This window comes from Mustela nivalis (genome assembly GCF_964662115.1).
Source record: "Mustela nivalis genome assembly, chromosome: 2".
Lineage (NCBI taxonomy): Eukaryota > Metazoa > Chordata > Mammalia > Carnivora > Mustelidae > Mustela > Mustela nivalis.
This window is the reverse complement of record NC_139021.1, coordinates 176,502,078-176,527,033: the sequence shown is the minus strand read 5'-3', so window position 1 is coordinate 176,527,033 and position 24,956 is coordinate 176,502,078. Positions and strand designations below refer to the sequence as shown.

Genomic DNA, 24,956 nt, shown 5'->3' with positions numbered 1-24,956 from the left:
TGAAGAGGGGTCAGGAAATAATACGAAGCCAGAGAAGTGGAGGGGCTGGGCTGAGCTGCTTGGATATTACTCAGCCAGGGATGGGCAACTATGCAAGGGTTGTAAGAGGGGGAGTCCCATGATCTGGTTTATGCACTTGAAAGATCAAGATCTTCCGGCTTTTCTGGGTAGAATAGCCACATGGGGCAGCAGTAGAAGCAAAGAAAGAGAGAGAGAGAGGCTCCCACAATATTGCAGGTGCGAGGTGAGAGTGGCTTAGACCGGGGTGCTACTGGTGTAGGGGATCCGGACCCAGTGGGTTTGGGATGCAATTTGAAGACTAAGAGCCTGAGCAAAGATTCCAGGGTAGGTAGCTTACTAGGGAGCTGGATCCCATGAAGCACAGTGAGAGTGCGAGCAAGAGACAGGGAAGGGAAGACGGTCCACAGAGGGTGTGTGCGTTAGCTGCTGCAGACGCTGGGGTTCCACCCGGCTGGGGTTGCTGCGAATCAGAACTGCTCCATGGAGGGAGAGCACTCCACTCCCTCCCAGCCCCTACTGCCTGACAGCTTCTCAGCTCTTCCAGATGCCCCCACACCCATGACCCAAGAACCCCCTTGGGCAGAGAACCAGGAAGTTGTTGGCCTGAAAGAGAACTGTCCCCAGTGGCCTCATAGTGGGCCAAGGAGAACAGTGGGACACCCAAGTCCCCGTTACTCTCAGATCTTTGCGTCTTCCAGAAAGGACAGGGCAGAGGACGGAGATTGGTAGATTGAGGGAGGTGGGTGGTTCCTGTCTATTTTCGCAGTGAAAGAACGGAAGTCATCAGCTAAGAAAGTGGACAGGGTCAGATGTTAGAGCGCTGAGGAAAGCACGAGTGTGACATCGTCATGGACAATTACGGGAAGGTGGGCTTACCAAGAACACACAGCACGCGGTGGAGCAGTGCCAAGATCGCCATTAAAGTCCGGGATCTTCTCCCAGCCCCTCTCAGGGGCTGGCGTGTCCGCAGACAAGCGGTCCGCTTTAATCAGGGCTGGGAGAGTGGCGGGTGTGACTGGACAAGGGCAGAGTGGGGACCGGGAAGGTAACGTTTATGCTGCACCATTAGGAGGAAACCAGGTTTTGTGGGGTCTGAGACATAAACACTTCTGGGCGCCCTCTTTATGAAAAAGCCTACAATATCACAAAAATAAAATTAAAAACAAAAGTGAATATTTTTTAAGAATGAGAAAATAAATCATAATTTTAACATCATAAAATCCAGAAAAGTAATGTGATTTGTTCTTTTTTTTTTTTTTTTGAAGATTTTATTTATTTATTTGACAGAGAGAGATCACATGTAGGCCGAGAGGCAGAGAGAGAGGAGGAAGCAGGCTCCCTGCGGGGCAGAGAGCCTGATGTGGGGCTCGATCCCAGTACCCTGAGATCATGACCTGAGCCGAAGGCAGAGGCTTTAACCCACTGAGACACACAGACACCCCACATGATTTGTTCTTAATTAGCTGCCTGATAAAACTTGTATTACTTCTTCCCTGCCTTTTTTTTTCCTACTCCTATGACAGGAACTTTGTGTTATCTTCTATACAGAGAATAAAAAGATAATTCTGCCTTTCCTCTACAAGGCTGATTTGTACTTGTTTTTTGGTTTTTGGTTTTTTTTTTTTTCTTACTGATATCTGAGGAAAGAAAACGTGTAACTTCACGCAGATATCTACTACTGACAGTACTTCACGGACCTCCAGCTGAGTTAATGTGAAAAATGGGGTGAACCTTTTGTCTTAATCCGCCAGCCCACCTACGAACTTCTCCATCTGTCCATTCCCACCCAGCCCCACCCACCTGTCTGGCTATCCACCCCCTCACCCACCTGTCTGGCTATCCACCCCCTCACCCACCGATCCAGCCACGCCCCCAGCCCCCCCCCCCCCGCTGCCCACTCTGCACGTGTCCACCTGTAGGCCCGCCCACCTGCCTACGACTCACCCGTCTACTTCCCCTCCATTTATCTCATTTTTTTTTTAAGATTTACTGATTTTTTTTTTTTTATTTGAGGCGGGGAAGAGGGTTCACAGAGGGAGAGCGAGAGGAAGAATATCTCAAGCCGACTCCCCACTGATCTCAGAGCCCAACACAGGCTCCACCTCACAATGCTGAGATCACGACCGGAGCCTGAGATCATAACCTGAGCCAAAACCAAGAGTCAGACACTCAACCTACTGAGCCACCCAGGCGCCCCCACCCCTCCATTTAAATCCTCATTAAGCATCTGATAGATAGAAGACAGGAAGCTTAGCGTTGCATTTAGACCACTGAAGCCTTTCATTCCCATTTGCATTTTCCCGGTTTCTCTCTATCACGATGTATTTTATGCATGTAAATCCCTTGTCTCGTCTATAATCTCATCTTCAAGACCACAATTCAAGCCATGGCTCTCCCCACAGAGGCCCCTTCTCCTCCATGCTATTTGCATTGCTTGCACATGACTAATTAATTTCTCTAATCAAAATAATCCTCCTCCCGACACTGTCAGTGCTGGGCAAGAACATATCATGAGCACGGTGGTGTCATTTTCTAAAATTTAATAAGGAAAGGATAGCTGGGGATTTATAATTTTTTCAACAGTGGAGACATTAGCCCAGGGAGAGATGGATGAATAGAATCCAGTTCAGTAGCTAATAAAAGGCCAAAAAAAAAAACCCACAAAAAGCAAAAAACAAAACCCCAAATGCATGAAGGAAAGAACGGTTGGAAATGCGCACTGAGCCTGTGCTCGCTTCAGAATAGAGTTTAGAGAAAGGATAATCATAGTTGACCTTTATGGAGTTCTTACTAAGTGCCAGGCTCTTCGCATGACTCAATTTAACTGAATTACCATTGCACCGAATGATAAATTTAGCTGTTACCCCATTTTGAAGATGGGAGAACTGAGAGGCCTTGGCTCAGTGTGGGAGCCAGGCTTAGGCAGTGCAGGTGGCATCAGCAGCGGGGCAGCCCGGCTCTGGAGCCCAGGCTGTAGCCTCACGCTCCTAGTCTTTCGTGTGTGGAGGAACCCAAAGAGGTGAGGCATAAGTGGCAACCAGATGGCCAGTGGACACAGCAAAGCCTGCAAGGCAAGGGCTCCAGGAGCCAGTCTCCTTCCAGCCGTTAGCTTGTTGTGTGATCTTGGATAGCTCCCTTTCTCCTTTGGTCCTCATAAAATGAGAAGACTGAGTGGATGATCTCCCCTGTCTATTCCTGACTAAAGCCTGGGCTATCTACATCCCGGACTATAGAACTCATTGATGACATTAGGCCAAAGTTCCTGCAGTTATTCAAGCAACCAGAATTAACCAGAGCAAGGACTGCAAGTAGAAACATCAATCTATCAGCCATGAAACAGGGTCTGGGCAATTCTGTGTCCAGAGAGAGTACCATGGAAAATCCCAGCAACTGGAAACCGTGACCCACGGCCCCTTGATGCCATCGCCAGGGGGATTTGCACCGCTGCGCCCTCCTTCACATGTATCAGCTTACACAGAGGCACGTAACAAGCATGCAGCAAAGACAAGACCAGAGTCATGGACTTCTGCATTCAACAAACACATACTGTACAACTATTGTGTGCCCAGTAGGGCCCTCATTGCTGGAGGCACCAGATGATTAGAGCCGAGACAGGAGGTAGACAACCCAACTTAGAGAACCACAAGTTACCCTACATTGGGAGCATGCACAAAAGGTTTTGAGGGCATGGACTGAGAGCCCTTAATCCATGTTCTCCCCAGTCCTGCTGGCTTCTTGCAGTTCCTAGAATTTGCCCTGCTCCTTCCTTTGGCCTTGCCAGCTTCTGAAATGCCCTTCCCCTGCTCCAGGGCCAACTGGCTCCCACTTGTCCTCCAGGGGTCAGATTACAGGTCCCCTATGGAAGGAGGTCTTCTGTCAATTTCCCTGCCTGGGAGTTCCTCTGTCATACCCCTCTTAGCATCTGGTTATCTTCTTATAACCTACCTCTGTTTAAATAATTGTGTTTGCTTACTTACTTATTATTATTATTTTTTTTTAATCTTGGGTCCTCACTAAACTCTAAGTTCCAGGAAGACAGATGCTAGGGCTGCTAAGCCGACTGTGGTACCCCAGTGCCCTAGCAAGTGCCCAGCACATTATTTCAAATGTTTTTGAATGAATAGATGTCTGGGACAGGGGAAACTTTACAGGAGAGACATCAGAAGGAAGAGGGTCCCCAGGTGTGTCAAGCAAGGACAGGGTTGTTCAGGAGATCAGCAGGTGCAAAGGCACTCGGGTAGGATCAAGAAGGGCGATCCTAGGACACTGCCTGATGGGCGATGAGAGTCTGCTCCCACCTTCAGCTTATGGATCTAAACCTTGAAAGTGTCTGCTCTTCCATTTCTTCTTTGGCAAAATGTTGAATCAGTGAGAAGACAGAACTGCTCAGTCTAAAATAAAACAAGGCTGATAGAAACAAGGATATGATGCAAATTACAGCTTCTCAGATCCAGAAGGTGAGAAGGGAACCTCATGGTTGATGAAGCCACACATGAAAATGAATCATGATTTGTCTCCAGATTATTCTATTTAAAAAAAAGGATATACTACATGTATCTTGGTATACTTCCTAAAAGAACTGAAAGACAATCATTATCACATTAGTCTAATTTATGCTTGCTAATAGGCCCATTGTGTCATTCTCATGAGATCAACTGCAGGCAGCAGGCCAGGCCTGGTTCGCAGGAGCCTCTGTGTGTCCTCCCTTCCAACCCAGTCATCAACTACCTTCCTGCCATCTCCTCCTGAATTCACTCATAAGATTGGGGCGACGGAAGTATGAGCCTGCCCTTGGGATTTCCTCAGAGTCTCAGTATCACACAAATTTGGCTTTGTCATCTTCCAGGCTCCCCCCAAATGCATATCCTAGTCCGTTCCCTCTGTGTTCCACATTCCGATAGACAGTATGCTCCGGGCTTCCAGTTGTGAGAGAAAGAGAGAGGAAATTAGCCAGTGCTAGATGGCAAGGATGCCATGTTCTGACCAGATTAATTCCAGACCTGCTCATCACAGGGCTGGTGGCACAATGCACACTCCAGAGGGATAAATGATGATTAGACTCCCTCCTTATGGAGTGGAAATGGAGAAGTGGCAATTACTTGGTGTTTATGCCTTCTCAAATGAGACGAATGAGCACAGCCTTCCTCACAGAAAAGCCTACACCTCTGAGTGTTAGCCACAACCTAGGATTCCAGCAGCTGTCAGCTCTATTACTGACCAATGGAAGCAATGGCTCAAGGCCGGCTGGAGACTGTAGTGGGTCTACAGCTGCTGGAACTAACTGGATGGGGATATCATTCAGGGAAGCCACCACATCATATCCCAGAGATTTCTTTGTCATAAGCCAGACACAAAATCATGTTGTGAAATGCCCTTGACTGGGTACGATGAAGAGTTTCTGTTGAAATAAAATGTTTTTCGTTGCCTTGCTACACCCAGCTTTGGAATCCACTGCTGAGCAACAGGATTCTTCCCACTGATTACACTTTAATTTTTTTAAACTAGCAATGTTCCTCCAAAGGGAAGCTACACATTGGAATCAACTAGAAACTTCTCAGTGATGAGGTATTTCATTAACACCCTGTCCCCATCGTTGTTGTTTTTTTTTTAAGATTTTTATTTATTCATTTGATAGACAGAGAGAGATCACAAGTAGGCAGAGAGGCAGGCAGAGAGAGAGGGGGAAGCAGGCTCCCCGCTGAGCAGAGAGCCCGATGTGGGGCTCGATCCCAGGACCCTGAGATCACGACCCGAGCCGAAGACAGAGGCCCAAACCACTGAGCCACCCAGGCGCCCCATCGTTTTGAAGTGGCCTCTGTCTCAGGTCTCCTGGGCCCCCTTGACAGAGTAAAAACTCTCTGTAGTTCCTGGGGACAGCTACTCTACAGCTACTTGACACAAGTGACAACCATGTTCCTTGAATTCGGGGAAGATGTGGGATTTCTTCCTGCACGCTTGTGAGGTACTGCAGTAAACAGCTCCTTGGACAAATACTTCAGGTCCAAGAAGTTCGTTTTCCACCAAGAAGGCAGTCAGGGGACATCAAGGCTCTGCTCCATTGTCACCCTTGTCACAGATTAGATGGAATAATGACTCTGCTTCACAGTGATAATAATGCAAACAGCTCCACTGAGTCTCTAGAAAGTCCAAAACCCATCTAGGAGCGTAGACGCTTCCTCCGGGAACCAACTCCACTAACATCAGTAATTTGCAGGCAGTAAGCACACAGCAGATTATTGTTCAAAATCATACCTGGTTCGCTCTCCCTTACCCTCTTGGACAAGTACTTCAGTTTCTATTATCGAAACAACTGCATAAAACAAAGGTGAAGAGTTCTATAATTTGGTCTATAAAAATGAACTGGACCAGGTCTTCCATGAACCAGAGCCCCAGGCTAACCAGCTTTGCTCATTCCTAAATGCGGTGGTCAGCCTGTCCCATGTCACACTGTCCTGGGGAGGAGCAGGGGCGCATTAAAGCCAGTGGTCTGCTGGCTTGTTTCCCACCCAGGGGCTCAGTTTGGGATTACTGCCCAGAGGACTGACCTACAAACTGGAGAAGGTGAATACAAGGGAACTTCCAGGCACCCCCTCCTCCCGGGTAAGGTTATTTGAATAAAGACAATACCTGTGCCTGGGAGGGAAAGAAGATCTCAGACGAAGCTGAGAAAGGTTTCGGTAAAAAAGGACCACGGCTCTCCCTGCTACTTCCTGTCCTCTGTAAAGATAAGCATCACCAACTTTTCTTGCACATCCTTTGGTTAAAATATTAAAGCAACTGCATCTATTTGCATATGCTTTTAAAATAATCAATTAGAGTTAGGTTCTTTATATATGCTGTTCTCGGATTTTCCCTTAATATGTTTTAATGATCATTTCAAATCACATAGATCTCTATTTCTTATTTATAGCATAGTTCTTTTTTATCATGATAAAATATACATGAAATTTACCCTTTTAAGGATACAGTTGAGTGGCCTTAAGGACATTCAAACTGTCAGATGCATAACCATAGGCAACATCACTACTATCCATTTCCAGAACTTTTCATCATTCCAGACTGAAACTCCACACTCATTAAATACTAACTCCTTTCTCCCTCCCACCAGAGCATGGTAGCCTCCATTCTAGTTCCTGTCTCAATGAATCTTTCTATTTCAGGTACCGCACACACAGGGATTTCATACAATATTGATCCTTTTGTATCTGGCTTATTTCATTGCTTCATGTAATGTTTTCAAGGCTCACCCCTGTTGTGGCTGCTCCTTTTTATGACTGAATAATATTCCGCTGTGTGGACATACTCATCATTGGATGGACACTTGGGTTACTTTCATCTTCTGACTATTCCTATACAAGTGCTGTTGAATCCCTGTTTTACATTCTTCGAGATACATGGCTAGAAGTAGAAGACCTGGATCATATGGTAATTGAGGAATTGTCAGGCCATTTTCCACAGCAGCTGCACAATTTTGCATTTCCACCAGAAATGAGCAAGTGTTCCAATTTCCCCACATCGTCACCAATACCTGTCATTTTCCCTCTTTTTTTCAAGCCATTGTCGTCCTAAAGGGGAAGGAAGTGGTATCTCATTCCAGTTTTGATCTGCATTTCCTTAACGATTAGTAATATTGAATATCTGTGTGTGTATTGGGCATCCATATATCTTTGGAGGAATGTCTACTCAATTAGCAATAATCGATCCTCAGATAAACCTCATTGGTTATGATACTGCCCATGTGCAGAGCTGGAGGAATGTCTACTCAAGTCCTTGGCCCATCTTTTTAATTGGGTTGTTTGTTCTTTTTTGTTGTTGGGTGATATCTATTTTTAAGTAAATTTTCAGTTGAGGTATTGCATTTATAAAACACCAAAATCATCAATGCAGAGCTTGATGAATTTTCAAAGGGAGCACATGCTAATAATCACCACCTATGCCAAGAAACAGACTCTACCATGTCTCACCCCACTCATTACCTGGCCCCCAACTGGATTTCTATCACTCATTTGGTTTTATGGAATTTTGCACTTCAGACACCTGGAATCATGTGGTGTGTACTACTACACCATCTTTTATGTCTGGCTTCATTACTTCAACATTACGTCTGTAAGATTTACTTAGGTTGTTGCATAGAGAAGTAGTTTGTTTTCATCACTGCATAGCTTTCCAATAATCTGATGATAATCACAATAATCTATGATTCCACAATTCATTGACCCAGTCTACAATGTTTGGATATTTGCATCGGTTTCCATTAGGGCTATTATAAATGGAGCTGTTGGGAACATTCTTTTGTTTTATTTAAAGATTTTATTTATTTATTTGACACAGATAGAGAGATCACAAGTAGGCAGAGAGGCAGGCAGAGAGAGGGGGAAAGCAGGCTCCCTGCCGAGCAGAAAGCCTGATGTGGGGCTCGCTCCCGAGACCCTGAGATCATAACCTGAGCTGAAGGCAGAGGCTTTAAGCCACTGAGCCACCCTGAGGCGCCCCTGTCTTTTGTTGATTATATGATGCAAGTCTGTGGCAATACATACAGAAGTAGACCTGGAGAGCTATATTGGCAAACATTTGTTCATTCTTAATAGTTCCAAGTTATAGAATTATGTTTCCAGCTCAAATTAAGTTATTTTAGTTTAAAACATTAAAAAAGCCCTTGTACCAAGTTATACTCCATCAAGAAGTACAGTTACCCCAGAATAGTCTCCCAATTAATTTTAGTAATTCGTTGTATTGATGTACGTAATAAAATTACCCTGTTTCCTACCAAACAATCTGTAGGCTGTGTATTGGAGTTCTCCAGGGAAACAGAACCAACAGGAGATACACAGAAAGAGATTGAGTATGAGGGTTTGGCTCATGCAATCCTACGGAGACAGAGACGTCCCACCATCTGCTGTCTGCAAACCAGAGGCCCAGGAAGGAAAGCTTGTGGTCTGTTTCCAACCTGAATCTGAAGGCCCGGGAACCAGGAGAGTCAATGGCGTAAGTCCTGGTCTGAGTCCAAAGACCCAACAACCAGGAGTGCCAATGTCTGAGGGCAGGAGATGGATGACCCAGGTGATGTGGAGAGCAAGTCCATCTTTCTTCCACCTTGTGCCTCTACTCAGGCTCTCACCAGGCTGGACTTGCCCCTCCACTTTGATGGGATCCATCTTTACTCAGTCTGCCGACTCCAGTGCCATTCTTTTCTGGAAACCCCCTTACAGACACACCTAGAAATAATATTTTACCAGCTATCTGGGCATCCCTTAGTCTACTCGTGTTGACCCATAAAATTAGTTCCTTTTTTTCTAGTGTTTCCATTACAAACAGTGCTACAGTGAGCATCCTTACACATACAAATTAGCACAGTTTTGCAAGCACGATCATAGGTTAGACATGTACCAGCGTAGGAACTCGCCTACGCTGTACAGGACCCTGTCTCTGCACAAAACATTTTGACAGACGTGAGAGACGGTCCCCCCGAGAGGCTGCACACATTTCCACTCCCATCAACAACTCTCAGCTTGACTGCCACACACCGCCTCCCTCCCCTGTTCCTAACACCTAATTTAATTTCTTTCCAATTCAATGCATGAACAATGGCCCTCTTTGTTGCTCTGATTTGCATTCTTTAATTATGGAGTGAGGTTCTCATTTTCATTTTTAAACTGTCACTGAGTCAGTGACAGGAGGCAGCAGCCTCCTCATGCAAGGCACAGGGCAAATCTGACTCCAAGTTAGCTCTTGGAGGGACCAACCTTTGGGCTATAAAGTCTCCCCATAGTGTGTTGTCACTTCTGCCCCTGCTGCCCCTGCCATTATAACGGCTCTTCCAGGGCCAGGAGCAATTTGGGGCTTCAGGGGAGCACAGGGCAGCACAGAGGACTTAAGACTCCAGAAACCTCCCCTCTCACAGTTCTGGAAGCCAGAAGTCCAAGAAGCAAGGTGTTGGCAAGAACACCCTCTCTCTAAGACTCAAGGGAGAATCTGTCCCATGCCTTTCTCGTAGCTTCTCCAACACCAGTGCTCCTTGGCGCTCCCTCATTTGCCATTGCGTAGCAAAACTCCCTGCCTCCATGACTGTCACACGACGCCCTTCGTGTGTGTGACTGTGTCTAAATTTTCCTCTTCTTATGCAGACCCCAGTCACGTCAGATTAGGACTCACTCCAATGGTCTCATCTCACCTTGATGACATCTGCAAAGACCCTATTTCCAAATAAGATCGCAATGACAGGTACGGGGTGTTAGGGTGTTTGGGGAAACACAATGCAGCCCATAATAGTGACCTAAATCTGGAAACTTGCCTCTAACATCTCACCTTTCCAATCCATTCTTTCCCCTTGCTGCCCAAGCCATCTTTCTAAATGACAGGCACTGTTCTCCCACTCCCTTTCCTCGGGAACCTGTCACAGCTGTGGCCACCTGCAGAGTCAGTTCTAAACTCCTTAGCACAGGAAGACCTCCACTGTCGGGCCCTTTCTAACTTCTGCCTCCTCTCTCACTGCTTCCCCATCACGTGCCCTGCATCCCAGCCCCAAACCTACCCTGCACTTTGACTTTGATTTCTGTGCCCAGAATATCTTTCCCTCATCCACTCCACATCCTGAACTCTTATTCACCCCACATACCCCCAGCAAGTGCCACCTCCTCCAGGAAGCCTGCCCAATCCTCCCTGTAAGTGAATCCCTTCTCCCCTGTAATTCAGGACCTACTCCTTACATCACTTCATTCTGCCTCTAGTCAGGTCTCCGTATGTGTGTCCTCCCTGCCAGATCATTTTTCAAGCCAGGGCACAGTAGCTCATGTAGGTCTCCCCACTTTTGCTCACCCCATGCTGAGGACAGATCCATATCTTGTATCCCAAGAGCCAAACATAGCACAGTAGGTTCTTGGCATGGAGTGTCTGTTCAATCAATTAATTCCTTGACTGCTGGAACCAGAACCAGGCTCATCGCTTGCTGGATATCTGACTTAGTCCCGAGCTCAGATAAGGTTGCAAATATTAGGCACCAAGCACCGTGCCCTGCAAGGAATGGTGGCTCTTGATCCTGTTATTTTTTACCAAAAGGAGAGTGAACTTGGCTTTGACCTGGTCTAGATGAAATTGCATTTCTTCCAGAGGTTGAACTGAGTTCCTCGAGTATGAAAACACGGCAAAGTGGTGATGTTCAATGAGGAGAAATCTTGAAGCTTGTTGGTAGAGTTGAGAATGGCCCAGAATTCAGAAGGAGATTCCTCCGTGGGGACGTGAGCTACAGGGGGACAGGGGCAAGGCCCAGAGAGTTCTGTGAGGAAGGACTCAGGGCCTTCCACATGCTGCCTCAACCCAATCTCCTTTGCCTGCCTGACTCTGTCCCAGTGCTTCCCATCTCAGTGAATGGCTCCACTATTCACCCAGTTTTGTAAGTTGGGACCTCGAATGTCAACCCTAACTTCTCCAACCCTCCATTTCTGAATCCAGAACTGCATCCTGTCAAGTTTATCTCTTGAATGCTCTCAGAGACCCGGGCATTTCCACAATCATCTCAGGCCAACTGCCCACCATCCCTCCCTGGTTCCCTAACTGCTCTCCCTAACTGCTCCCCCATTCCCATTCCTGGTCACACTGCAGCCAAGAGGTGCTTCCAGAATGGAAATCAAGTCACATATAACACACATACTCATACACACACAAACACCCGTTCATAAAACGTTCCAACAGTGGTTTCCCATTTGGTACTAGAATAAAAAAGAGAAGTTTCCGGCAGCACCCTCTAGGTGCTGCACAGCCTGTGGGAGGGTCTCCTCCTCAGACGCATCCTGATTTGTTCATGCCCCACTCACTGCCACACTGGCCTTTTCTCAATTTCTGCAGCATGCACGCTCTCTCACCTAAGGTCTTTAAGCTTGCCACTCCATCCTTCTGGAATGTTCTTCTTCCTTGAACCAGGTTAGCCCATCCTCACCCTTCAGATTTCCATTCAAGTACCACTTCCCCAGCAAAGCCTCCCCTGCCCCTTCTGAAAAATCAGTTCTCCTGCACCAGAAAGAGAAGATCTGAACAGGTTAGAGATGACATACCATCCGTCTCTCCTCTTTAGCACTTTTCATGGCTTGTATTTTAGTGGTTCGCTCTGTGATTATCGGATGCCTGTTTTTCACGTGCTGCTCTGTAGGCTCCATAGGACAGGCACGATGTTTCTTCCTCATTACTGTGTTTTCATGACCTGGATGAGTGCCTGGTGTGTAACAGGTGCACAGTAAACATTTGCTGGACGGAGGAGTAGGGAATGAATGAACACGTGCCTTTGCACTTGCCTATGTCCCACCGATTGAAATCCCAGCATCCTGCACCAAAGGGCAAGGGGAAGACCATTTGTATTAGGGAACATGTAAGGAGAGAGTTACTGGTCACCCAGCCTTTCACAAAATAATCTCAGTAGGGCCAGAGCTGTGGCTACGAGGATAGTGAGTGAACAAAGCACATGGACGCACCGCCCCGCAGACACTAGTTTAAAACGCTCCCCAAGCAACTTAGATAAAACTGCTCAGTGAAGTTTTCTGCATTGATTTGTCCTTTGGAACTATAAGGGATCTCTGCCAAGAATTATCATTTCCCTTTCAGCACAGGTAGTGTTTCTTCTGAGAAAATTGCCCCATAGGTTTGGCTGCCTCTCTGGGCTGAAGACAGAGAACTGATGTCTACACAATGGGAAAGGACCATGGTTTTTCCTCATTCACTCTGCCAAATGGGCGTGTGGCTGGCTGGCTGGCTACAGTTACTCGTCCGCCTCCAGGAATTCAAGCAGAAGCTGAAAGAAGGCGCTGGCAGGAATGAGGATGGGAACGACATCAAGGGGTGAGGCCCCCACTGGCGGCGCTCTCTCCACACGCCAGGCTCGGTGTAGAACCCCCAGGCATTGTCCTGTGTGGTCCTCACGGACACCCTTCAGAGGCGGAGTCACATCTGGTGGCTGACCGAGGAATGAGTGGCTCCAAGAGGTTAAACGACTTGGCCAGAAGCCACATGGAGGAAACCATGGTCCAGGGGCTGAGACCCGAGCAGCAACACACGCCCTCATGGACCATAAATGGACTACATCACAGACCTCCCTCCCCAGCTCTCCCGCCCTCCAGCCTAATCGGCCCTACAGCTAAACATGGCGCACCAAACCCACAGCTGAATGCCAGTGGAGTGGCTAGAAATCTAGAAACTCTCACAACAGCCCTGTGCAGCATGGCATTATTATCCACTTCCATGGGCAAGAAAACAGAGGCCGGCGGGGGGGGTCAGTAACATGACAGAGTCACATCATTACTAATGTCCTCCTGGTATTTGACCTCAAGACTCTGGCTATAGGACTCCTACGCCTTTGACCCCTTTTCCCATAGAACATTCCCCTCTTCTGCCTGTAGCCAGTATCCCTCTCCTCCCTCCTCACGCAGAGGTTCCCAGGAACACCTAAGAACAAGGGACTAGAGAACCTGATGCCTGATTTTCTTAAAGCCATCCTGGCTTCCTTGCACTCGTAGCAGGTGCAGACGGCAACAGTTATTTGGCTCTAGAGCCAGAGATGCTGAAAACATTGAAACATGAAGTCAGGGACCACTGAGCAAAAGAAAGACATTGTATAGACCTCACCAGTTGGACTTAAATTAATGCTGTAGAGTCTGTTCATTTGGAAACATCAGAAACCCTAACAAGATTCTTTCTCCAAAGCTGCTTTCCCTGTTCTCAGGGCAGCCTTATCCCACCACACAAGCTGAGAGAGTTAGCGGAAATCTCCACTGCCGAGAGGCTGAAACAGACTTCCGGATTTCTAAAAGACTCCTTCCCTCCTCAGCATTTCTAGCAAGAGGTCAGATTTCACAGGAGACCTCCATCAGTCTCCAGGCACTTCAGAGCCCAAGGAGGCGTGGGGATGATGGTTCTTTGCACAGTTTAAATCACATTTGCTGAGAAAGGAGAGTAGCCAAAACACAAGTGAGAAACCCCATCCGTGTTTCCCTGACAGAAGAGCTCTTCCATTATGACTTCAATTATTCCTCCAGCATTTCTGATTAAAATATAATCGCTTTCAGGGGGCCCACAGGAGACAGGACTCTGGAAAAGAACGGATTCTCTCTGCACAGAAATAAAAAAGATCTAGGATTTTAAAAGATACGATCTAAAGTTAGGTACATGGTATGTGGGCAGGACCCAACCACATGTAAAATCCTCAAGCTCTTTGACACACTATACCCCAAAACCTACCCCACAATCAGGAAGGGGGCACATGTGTGCCCACTGCAGCAAACCCCATGAGGGCAGGGATCTTGGTCTAGAGCAGAGGTGGAATTTTTTTTTTTTTTTTTTTTTAGGATTTTATTTATTTAATTGAAAGAGAGCAAGAGAGAGAACACAGAGGGAGAGGGAGAAGCAGACTCTCCACTGAGCAGGGAGCCCAGTGCAGGGCTCGATCCAAGGACCTTGGGATCATGACCTGAGCTAAAGGCAGACGCTTAACCAACTGAGTTACCCAGGCACCCCAGAGACTAGCATTTAATTCATGCCTAAGAAGTATTTATTGAGTGATCAAATAAGTAGAGCTGAACCCAAATATCAACCAATAGGGAAATGTTCAATGAGTGAAGGCAGAGCAAGTCTATGGAACAGAGGCGAGAGGCCAATTGTAAGCCTACACGAGCATGTAAGGAGTCTTGGTAAAACTGCTGGCAGCAAAGTAAATGTCTCGCATTATCACATTTTTTATCAAAATGAAAAGAACAAAAGTCCTGGAAGAGTGTGTGTGTGTGTGTGTGTGTGTGTGTGTGTGCGCACGCGCACATGTGTGTGTGTGTGTGTGTGTGTGTGTGTGTGTTCATGGGCATAGCAAAGGGTACGGAAGAATGCACACCAAACTGTTAGCAGTGCTGTATGTAGGGAGCTGGACTAGAAGAGGGGGTTTCTGGAATCCAAGACACCCACTCTTTACTTTATATTCTTGTCTGGGCTAGAATTTTTAGCAATCAGTATCTGTTCATCTTGTAGGTTAAAGAGTGCATCAACAATACCAAAACCTAAAGTCTGTTGCCTGCTGAGATCTCAGTTGTACAAGCTTCTACGTTGCCAGTACTCTGAAGTTCCCGGCATTGATCTGTCTCTCCAGCACTCGTGGGGTCCCAGGTTGGAATGTCAGCCAGGCTTGGCAGGTGGTCACAGGACAAGATTGGCCTGACCAGTCACTTTGCATGAAGCATCAGAAGCAAATTATTCCCTGGCTCTAACTTGGAGAAAGTCATGTAGGTTACGTGTCATTGGAGTTTTGAGAGGGAGCTCTGGGGTGACGGACACCAGTGACAGTTCCACAGTAAACACGTTATGCCCAGCAGAGAGGGGCTTACAGTGTCAATGCAAAGTGCCTACTCACTGGAGGTCCAGAGAGCTGACTGTGGGGTGGCGGGGGGGCCCAAGAGAGCCCTTGAAGGCTGTTGCTGGTGGCTCCCCGAAGTCTCCTTTCTTCCTTTGTCTTTTTTTCCATCTTCTTAAAACCCTCCAAAGGGCTTCCTATCCACCCCCCCCGCCTGCCACCTCTGCCCCCAGTCCGCAGGGCTAACACTACTCTGTTCTGTCCTCTCCAGTGATGTCCCCCAGTTCCATCTCGGGCTCCTCTCTCCAGCCCACGCCTGGTTCAGAAATAAAATACTAGCCCCCCAGGGCACCTGGCTGGCCCACTTTGTTGTGCTGAATGTTTGCCTTTGCTCAGGTTGTGATCCTGGGCTCCTGGGGCTCAATCCCAGGAGTCCCAGTGGTCAGATTCCCTGCTCACTGTGGAGTCTCTTTTCTCCCTCTCCTTCTCCCCCTCCCCCTGCTCTCTCTCTCTCACTCTCTTTCAAATAAATAAATAAAATCTTAAAAAAAAAAAAAAAAAAACCAGCCCCCTGCTTCCTGCCTCTTAGAACAAAGAACTACCATCTCCTTTTTTGGTTTATTTTTCAGTTTATTACCAATTATGAGGGACAGAGCAGCGATTACAAAAACATGCGCCTAGAGGAATTGTGCAGCATTGCGCTGCAGTTCCAGCTTTGGTCATCATCAGAAATACCCAAAAGCTCACAGCAGGCTCCATCCCTAAAGATTCCTGGGGTTGACAGATGACCAGGTAAAATTTTCCACATACCCTTAACCCTTTTACACACATAGCTTAAATGAGTGAAATCAATGGAAGATATTCTAAATTCACCAAAAAGAAAGCTAAACCAATACTGACAGTCCAATGAATCACATCCAGCGATAACATAAGGAACCGAAAAGAGCAAGAAAAAAAAAATGAATGCCACAAAAAAAAAAGAAAGAAAATTTTTTAAAAGCCTGTACCTTTTTATACCTAAAATTAAGTTAAAATTTTCTGGAAAATATTCCAGAAAATACTCTAATTAAATATTAATTGTACCATCCATTAGTGTATATTGGAGATATAAATCATTGGCTTCCCCTAGAAACCCATAATTCAGTCTTCAATATTTAGAAATTACAGCAGTAAGGAGATAGTAAGATTCTTATCCTGTTATTACATAAAACTGAAAAACACCAAAGACATGAACATATGGGCCAAAGGTAGCCAAAGGAAAAATTCTACTTTTGGCTCCAGAAGAACCTAACATAATGGCAGCCTGGGCTGGCTTCTTGCAGTCACGGTTTGAGGAGGCAGCCCGAGGCCCTTCTGGTCTGAGTGCAGTATCCAGTGCAGCCCAGGTGGAGAGCAGAGCTGTCCGGGAGAGGAGACAGGGTCAGGCTGCACCCTTAAGCCAGATTCAGGGCAGGGGATGGAAAAATGGCATGAGCTCACGCAGGGTCTATGGGCTTGCAGAGTTTGGGGAGCCAGGAATCTGTGGACCCCAATAAGATTTCAGCCAGGAGGAACTCTGATGGCCTCCTTCCCTGCTCAGACGTCCAGAGTTTCTTTGATCTGCAAGTGATAGACCCACCCTAGTTATATGGAGGAGGGGGGAAGGGGAGCCCATGCCTTCTCTCTCCACATCCACCATTAATATGACTTGCTTCCCGCAATATTACAGCACAGTTCAGACTGCCTTCTGGAGTTAGACTCCACAGCTAAAAGGCTCAGTCCCCAGCAAGACAGCTCTCCTTTGGCACACAAGCCACAAGCTCGGGGGTCCGCAGGCCACCTGCACTCTGACCCACGGGCTATGACTGAAACCTTCCTCCATCTCACCATAGCAACAGCAAGGACATATTGATTATGTGACAGTCAGAAATTGTATTAGGTCCTCAACTTTATAAAATAACTTAGGAAATTTATATTAAGGAAACACTGACTCAAATCAGAAACAGCTGAGGATGAAAGATAAAGTGATTGGGTATGATTGAACTATTGAAACAGATTTGTGTGATCTGATAACACAGAAAGCTCCAAGCACACAGCAGCACCATTCTGCCTGAGCACCCAGGGGCAGATGCATATCACACAAGGACAGAGAAATCTCCCCAAATTGCTAAGAGCTGAGGTCAGCACTTTCTTTCTGCTTTTGACTCTTGTTAAAAATCATTTATCCCATGGACACTGCTCTGCATAGTGAGTTGATAGAGAAGTAGTATTTTCCTTCTAGAAACAAGTGGACAAAAACCCCTTGGATGCTCAGAATCTTGTTAGGGTTGTGACACACTTCCCCTTTCCCAAGCTCTCAAGTCTGACTGGAAAGAAAAGACCGATGCCCGTAAAGTACCCCTCAGACCCCTGGCTTGTCCAACATTGACCTCTATGATCTCTATCAGACTCAGTAAACAAACGAGCTTTGGGCAGCTTCTTTTTCAATATTCTATTTACATAAGACTATCTACAGTTCCCCTTCATTCTAATTTAGAGGAATAAATATCAGGTCTCCCTTTTTACAACCCCAGTGATTTGTTAGCTCATCGAGAGGTTGGATGGGTGGGAGAGGGAAGGAGTGCATCCTGGAGCAGATCAAAGAAAGTTCCAGTTGCAGGATGGGGGTTGGTGATGGGGGCAAGGCACTATTTCTAGTCTGGCTTTAGGCTGCATGATACTGTTGGTGAGATTTCTCTTCAAACAGATATCCTCTCACGTTTTTCTTTTTGTAGACAGGCTGGTTCTCAGCTGTGCTTATGCACAAAAAGTAAAGCACCTGGAGGAAGCTAAGAGGTTGTGGTTCTCCTCTTGATCTCATCTGCCACAGTGCTGCTCCTTGACCATGAGGTTTAATCAAAAGGACAGTTTCATGCAGTGACTGGCAATCCATGGGCCACACATCTTGCGGGGAAAGGAGCAATTTCAAAGACTCTACAAATGCACATGGCAACAAACACTGCCATTTTTATCTTCATTTAGTTGTAAAAAATAAAATGACACCAGATACATGCCTATAGGTGCCATTAAGATTAACCCACTTGACCACTGGGTGTTACATGCAATGAGTCATAGAACACTACACCAAAAACCAGTGATGTACTGTATGTTTATTAATTGAACAAATTTAAAAAAAATACAAACAAAAAACTCATAAACAATTCCTTAACTTATCCATTGCATTTTGTCATTATATAGGTGCTCAATTAACAGATTCTGAAAAGCACAACCACCATAGAGTGAAAATCTGTGCAAGTTTTTACCATTAAAATAGGCTGCTCCTCAGTTCCTTAGAAGCTGGGAACTGCTTGTCTAGTCAATTTGTTTGGGTACCTAGTGAGGATGCTTTGCCCCAAACCCTAAATATTTACTTAATTCAACCAGCCAGCAGAGAATTCCATGCACTCCATGCCTACTGGCTCAGGGGGATACAAAGTCTAATCAGAAAAGACCCCTCCAGGTGCCTAAGCCAAACAACATTAAGCACAAATGACTCTTTAAACAGTAAGAAGAGTCTCTTTATGAAGCCTATTTTTCCAAGCAAAATGCCCATGGTAGTTCAGCTGGAAGGACACGGGGGTTAACCACTCATGTCCAGCAAACATGTTCCTGTGCCTTTCCTGAGTGCACTGACTTGTAGGAAGGCTAAGAGTGGGTGTCATAGGCTGAACGCCCCCACACCCCAGATTCTAATGATAAATCTGAACACCCAATATGATAGCATTAGGAAATGGGGTCTTTGGAAGGTACTTAGGTCATGAGGGTGAAGCTCTCAGGAGTAGTTGTTTGTGCCCTTAAAATAGGGACCCTAGGGAGCCCCTTTACCCCTTCTTCCTTTTGAGGACACAGCCAGAGGATGGTCATCTATGAACCAGGAAGCGTGTCCTCACTAGATACCAAAGCTGTTGGCACCTTCGTGTAGGACCTCCAGCCTCCAAAGCTGTGAGAAGTAAGTGTTGGTTAAGCCACACAGTCTATGGTATTCTGTTGTAGCAATCTAGACAGACTATGACAACTGGGCTCTGTGCTCAAGGAGTTTCCATCTGCTGGGAAAATGGAAGACTATAAATGATGAGTGTCCACTGCATGTCCCACGGACAAATGTGATTAGCAGTTACCTAGGGAAGAAAGTGGTAAACTCCAACAAGAGAACCACAAAATGATGGACCCCACAAAAGAGAAGGTGAAGAGAGATTTGTAGCTGATGGAGATCAAGGAAGATACCTGAAGAAAGCAAAAATTTGATCTGGTCTTCAGAGAAGATGATTTCGTATGGCTGCTGGTGGACAAGAGAGTCGGATCTTAGGCAAAGTATAGCACTGAGACTTGGGATTTATATGCATTTCATGGAACATGGACTTACTGGGTTCCAAAGACAGGTGTAAATGTTAATGGTTTCTTTCCTTCACCCCTTAGTCACTGCGGGCCATGTGCACCCAGAGATGGGATGGGAGCCAAGCCTGGATCAACCTGTGATCCTAGCATCCCAGCCAATAGCTACAGTGAAGGGTCCACAGGAAGGACATCAGCCCAGGTATCCTTGGACCTTTTCCAGACTCATGATGCAGGACCTCTAACCCCTTGAGAAACACATGTGTAGGTACACACACACACACACACACACACACACACACACACACACACTCCCACCCATACACATACACCCTGACTTTGAAGAGTCACCAGAGAGTCTTTACATAGGCTCATGATACCTCTTGCCCTCTCTTCTATCCTGCAGGTCAGTGCCCACAGCGCTGACCCACAGACATTCCATTTTCCTGGTACCACCAACCTTGTCCGGGCAGAGTGGGGTGTTTTCCAGCTCTGAGGCCCTGCTGTATGCCACACACAGGTGAAGCAGACATCCTCTCTTCTCCACACCGTGGTCATGGCTCCCACCCAAAGCCGTGCCATGCTCACCCCTCATTGCCCCATTCTCCCCCATAGCCTTTCTCTCCATGGGGCTCAGACAGTCCAGGTCAGATGAGCAGCACCAATGTCAGAGACCAAGCCCAGCCCAATTGTTTTCTCCACACCACACCTTCCCACTCAGCTAAACACACCTGAGAAATGGCCTCCTGGGAGTAGTTTGTCAGAAGGTGGATTCTGGAGAAGTAACTCAGGGCCCTAGACTTGGGGAAAAGAAATGGGAGATGCCTGGCCTCACCTTCTAGATTCAGATTAGTTAAACTTAGTCTGAAAGGTTTTTGTTCAATAGGTTTGGAGGCAGGGTTGTGCACTGATACTTGTTTATCCAAACATCTTTAAATGATGCCACCATACATCCAGAGCCAAGAACCACTACAGGTTCTCCCAAATGCCAGGAGGAAGTCAACATAGTTCATCATCTCAAGGCCTGTGGGAAAGAAAATAAATATCATAAATACCAAGGACTGGATTTTTTTTTAAAGATTTACTTATTTAAGAAAGAGAGAGAGAGAGTGTGTGTGTTTGTGTGTGTGTGCGTGTATGAACAAGGGGAGAAGCAGAGGGAGAGAGAGAGAACTGCAAGCAGACACCCTGAGGGTGGAGCCTGACATAGGGCTCAACCTCATGACCCAAGCTGAAGTCAAGAATCAGATGCTTAAACCATCGAACCATACAGGTGCCCCCAAGGATTGTTTTTAACCAATGAGATGTTGTATTAAATGTATGCTCAAGACCCAGCAGAGCTTGGGTCCTAGTAACTCCAATCTTTAGATGGTTTTTAACCTGGCACAGGGAGTGGGGAATCTGCAATTATCCCTCTGTGTTTGCCTCTATTTCTGCATCACTTTACCCACTGTTTCAACCACAACGAAGAGTCTGGAAATGGAGACTGGCCACAAAAGACTTCAGCTGCTGGAATAGTACTAACGTGACCCACACGGTAAAAACTGAAATGAAATGTGAACCACCAGTCTATTAGAGCTTTAGTGGATGCTCGGGGTAAAATGCAACCTCTACACTGTTTCTATTCTAGCCATGTAGTCCGTCAGTCTTCGCTCTGCACACCCCACCATTGTTTCCCCACGACTTCCGGGGTTGCGGTAGCCAACTTCCGGCCGGCACCTATCCGGATCCAGCAAGGCAAAGGAGATGCTCCTTAACACGCTCTCTGAGAGCCTTCCTCAAGGTAATGTTTCACAGACCCCTATTCACCTTCAAAATGGACGAGAAAAACAACCTCATCTGACTATTTCGAATGCTTACGCTTTTTATTATTTTACAAGAAATGGTATTTTAAAATAGTACTCAGAAATTAATATTTTAAAAATCTTACCATCTTATTATTCAGATTTTTACAAATATGCCAACAAAGCATTACCTTGTTCCAAGTGGCTCAAAGAGCCATTAGAAGATCTTGTTCTTTTAACCTTCCTGTAAGTATATTTCTATTATGCTGAAATCTATGTTAATATCATAATGGCTCCACACTGCCAGCTAATGTGATGTATTATGAAGTATGAAGAGCTGAGTAATTTCCATATTATGGGACTCAAATCTATTCTTAATGGGCACCTAAATGTGTATTTATGTATTACCTCACAATAAATCACAGAAATGACCCAGAAGTTTTTAAGCACATATTTGAAAACTCCTAATAGCTTCAGAAACCTCAATAAATCTTACTGTACAAATTAATATGTAATGTTTCATTTGACTTACACAAGAAAAATGTATTTTAAATGCCTACAAAAAAAAAACCCCACATCTATGTATGTCACCTTTGAGTTTATTTGTCAAGAGGAGAAAAGGAAAAAAATAACGTGCATATTCCTGAAAGATCTATTGATTTAATTCCACTCCTCATAAATGAGATGTTTCATCCAAAAAAAGGAGGGAGGAGACTATAATTCGAGGAGAAGTTTTGAGTTAATTATTCCAGATAATTTAAATTAAATTAACACCCATTTGAAATATTCAGATTTTTGGAGTCCATCTGAGGTTTGAATTCCTTATGTAATACAATCACATCAGGTATCTTTGGAGGATCTTCGTCAATCTCTATTCTAGGATTCTTCCAGCTCTTGGCACAACCAATCGTGGCCATAAGATTTTGGTGTTTTCTTTAAGTCTCTACTCAAAAAGGTCTATATTGCTTTTTCCTCAATGGAAAGAATGAAACTCACTCTGTTGACTGCAAACTAGAAATCACCCTATAGAAACCGCACCGTAATGAACTGTAACTCGTTAGTTGCAGGTGGACCTTTTCGGTGGCATGGACTTCCTCACACTCTCTGGGCTTGTTCCTCCTCAGCCAGGGACGCTGGTAAGGTGAACCGTCTTGAGCGCACATTCGCACTAGCAGAGGAAGCCCCGCTCCATGTCTGGATGGTTTCCATTGACCCTCCCGCTCTACCCTCCGGCCTCCTCCACTCTGCACTGTGTGCTAGAGGCCCTCAGTGCCCCTCTTCTATTTGATTCTCTATGGCTGCCAGGCAGTAGAAGGAGAGAGGAAAGTGACACTGTGTTATCTATGTCCCCTGGCTCACTTGCAGTCTCTGCACTGTGCAGGTCCCTCTACCAAAGGCCACAGTTCTTGCTGGGAGGTCCTCCCCTCCAGCTTCAACTATTCCCACCAGATTCCAACAACTGCCCCTTAACCAAGTCCCCAGGGCCTGTGCCATTCACCTCAGCCAGGTTTTCTCAGTTATCTTGCACATTTTTCAGCAGAAAAAACAACCTGGGTCTTCAGTTCTAGCCCTGTTTTCTTGCAAGAGAAGAAGCTTTATAGAGTTGGACACATTTTGGGTTTTCCTCATTTTGTTTCATTTCTACACTAATTTGTAAACATTGATTTTTGCCTGCTTTTCAGGTCAATTTTTTAATTCTGCACTTGTCGAAATAAAGATTCTTGTGTAATTTAAAAAACAGTAATTTAATTATATAATGATGCATATAATTTTATGTGTTAACTTTTTCAGGTCATAGGATACCCAGATATCTGATTAAACATTATTTTCAGGTGTGTCTGTGAGGATGTTTTCAGAAGAGATCAGCGTTTGAACTGGTGGACTGAATAGAGCAGATAGACCTCCGCAGTGTGGTGTGCATTATTCAATCCACTGAGGGACTGGGGAAACTATATTTGGAAATAGAGTCTTGGCAGGTGTTGTTAGGTAAGATAAGGAGTAATAGTGTGGACCCTAATCCCATGACTGGTATTCTTATAAAAAGAGAAGACACAGACAGATATAGAGGGGATGGGAGCAGAGGTTGGAGTGACGCATCCACAAGCCAATGACACCAACGACTGTGAGCAACCACCAGAAGTCAGGAGGAGGCAACAAAGGCTTCTTCCTTCAAGCCTTCAGAGGAAGCATGGCCAGGCCAATGCCTTGATTTTGTACTTCAAGACACCAGAACTGTGAAAGAATACATTTCTGTCACTTTAAGCCACCTAGTTTGTGGCACTTTGTCCCCAGAGCCCTAGGACATGAATGTGGGGTGAGTGTTGTCCCACCACATGAGCTTGCTGGCATCTCTTAGGACACAAGACTCTCATTCTGTCATATTGTCAGTATGTCAGCCATTTCAGTCCTGCATCAGTAATTGCTGTGTTTCAATAATGTGACTTCTCCCCAAGAATCTCTCCATGTGTCTCTTCACACTCAGTCTTTCCTGCCTCCCTCCTCTCCACCCAAGACCCTTTCCCCACTTCCTGCGAGAGGTCAGAAGAGTCCCACAAGAGAGAAACCACCCTCCCCAGGTGGTTCCTAGTGACCCTTTAGGCCATGGACAGCAGATTATGGCAACTGTCACCACACAGGTCACATGTGTCTATGGCCATCATGTTCCCAATGTCTTCATCAAGCCAAGACTGTGATACTTTAAGATGATTTCTATTCTTTTGTCGCCTTTCCCCACTGAAGCAGTCTCTGTTTCATTGCTTCAGGGGAGGAATACGCTAGCAGAAAACCACCAGTCTAAAACTTCTTGGCTTTTGTTTTCCAAATCCTGAGCCCAAACTTGGACAGAGCTGGCGGAAGAGGTAGTGGGGCTCCACGAAACAGGGTGGTGGCGGGGGGTCCTCCCGTGGAAGGAGAGCAGCAGGGATCTGGCCTCCCCTCTTCCCCCATCCTGAAGAGAGACACTTGGACCCAGAAAGGACCCCAAAGGATATCCTCAGAAGCATCAAGTGTCCCAGGCTCCCCCCAACTCCAGCTCCTAACCCAGCACAGAACAGTCCCTCATTCTGAAGGATGAGCTGCTCAGCAGAGGGACAGACAGTGGCTGGAAAATTTTTCCTTTCCCAGCTCTGGTCATAGGAACCAAGGGGTGTGGGGGGAATCCCACAACTGAGATGGGATTCCCCTAGCCTGGCAATATGAGGACTTGGAGCTAAAACTTAGGTTTAAATTTCTAAAACTTCAGTGCTATTTCTTATACACCTGAGTCTATGGTCTAAGCTCTGCTCAGGTTCCCTCTCCACTTCAGCGAATGTTGAAATGGTTGCAGGGCAGGTGAAACTTACAATTAAAGTAAAGCGAAGCTTGCATTTCTTATTCTAAATTAGGCACCATGGAAATAGAGGCACATGCTTAACAGAAGACGACTTCCAGAATGTCCCCAGGAGCACTTCCCATAACAGCCCCATATTGGAAACTTCCCAGTGCCC

At 46.0% G+C, this 24,956-nt stretch overlaps 1 protein-coding gene across 1 annotated transcript in view; it reads right to left on the bottom strand.

The window, feature by feature from the left end:
• Positions 1-19,153: 19,153 nt before the first annotated feature.
• Positions 19,154-24,956, bottom strand: part of LOC309859554 (uncharacterized protein) — a 367,688-nt gene continuing 361,885 nt past the window's right edge. The window contains exon 10 of the mRNA XM_082720310.1: positions 19,154-20,711. Coding sequence (XP_082576436.1) covers positions 20,700-20,711 — 12 coding nt within the window. The 3' untranslated portion in view covers positions 19,154-20,699. The remainder of the gene's footprint in view (positions 20,712-24,956) is intronic.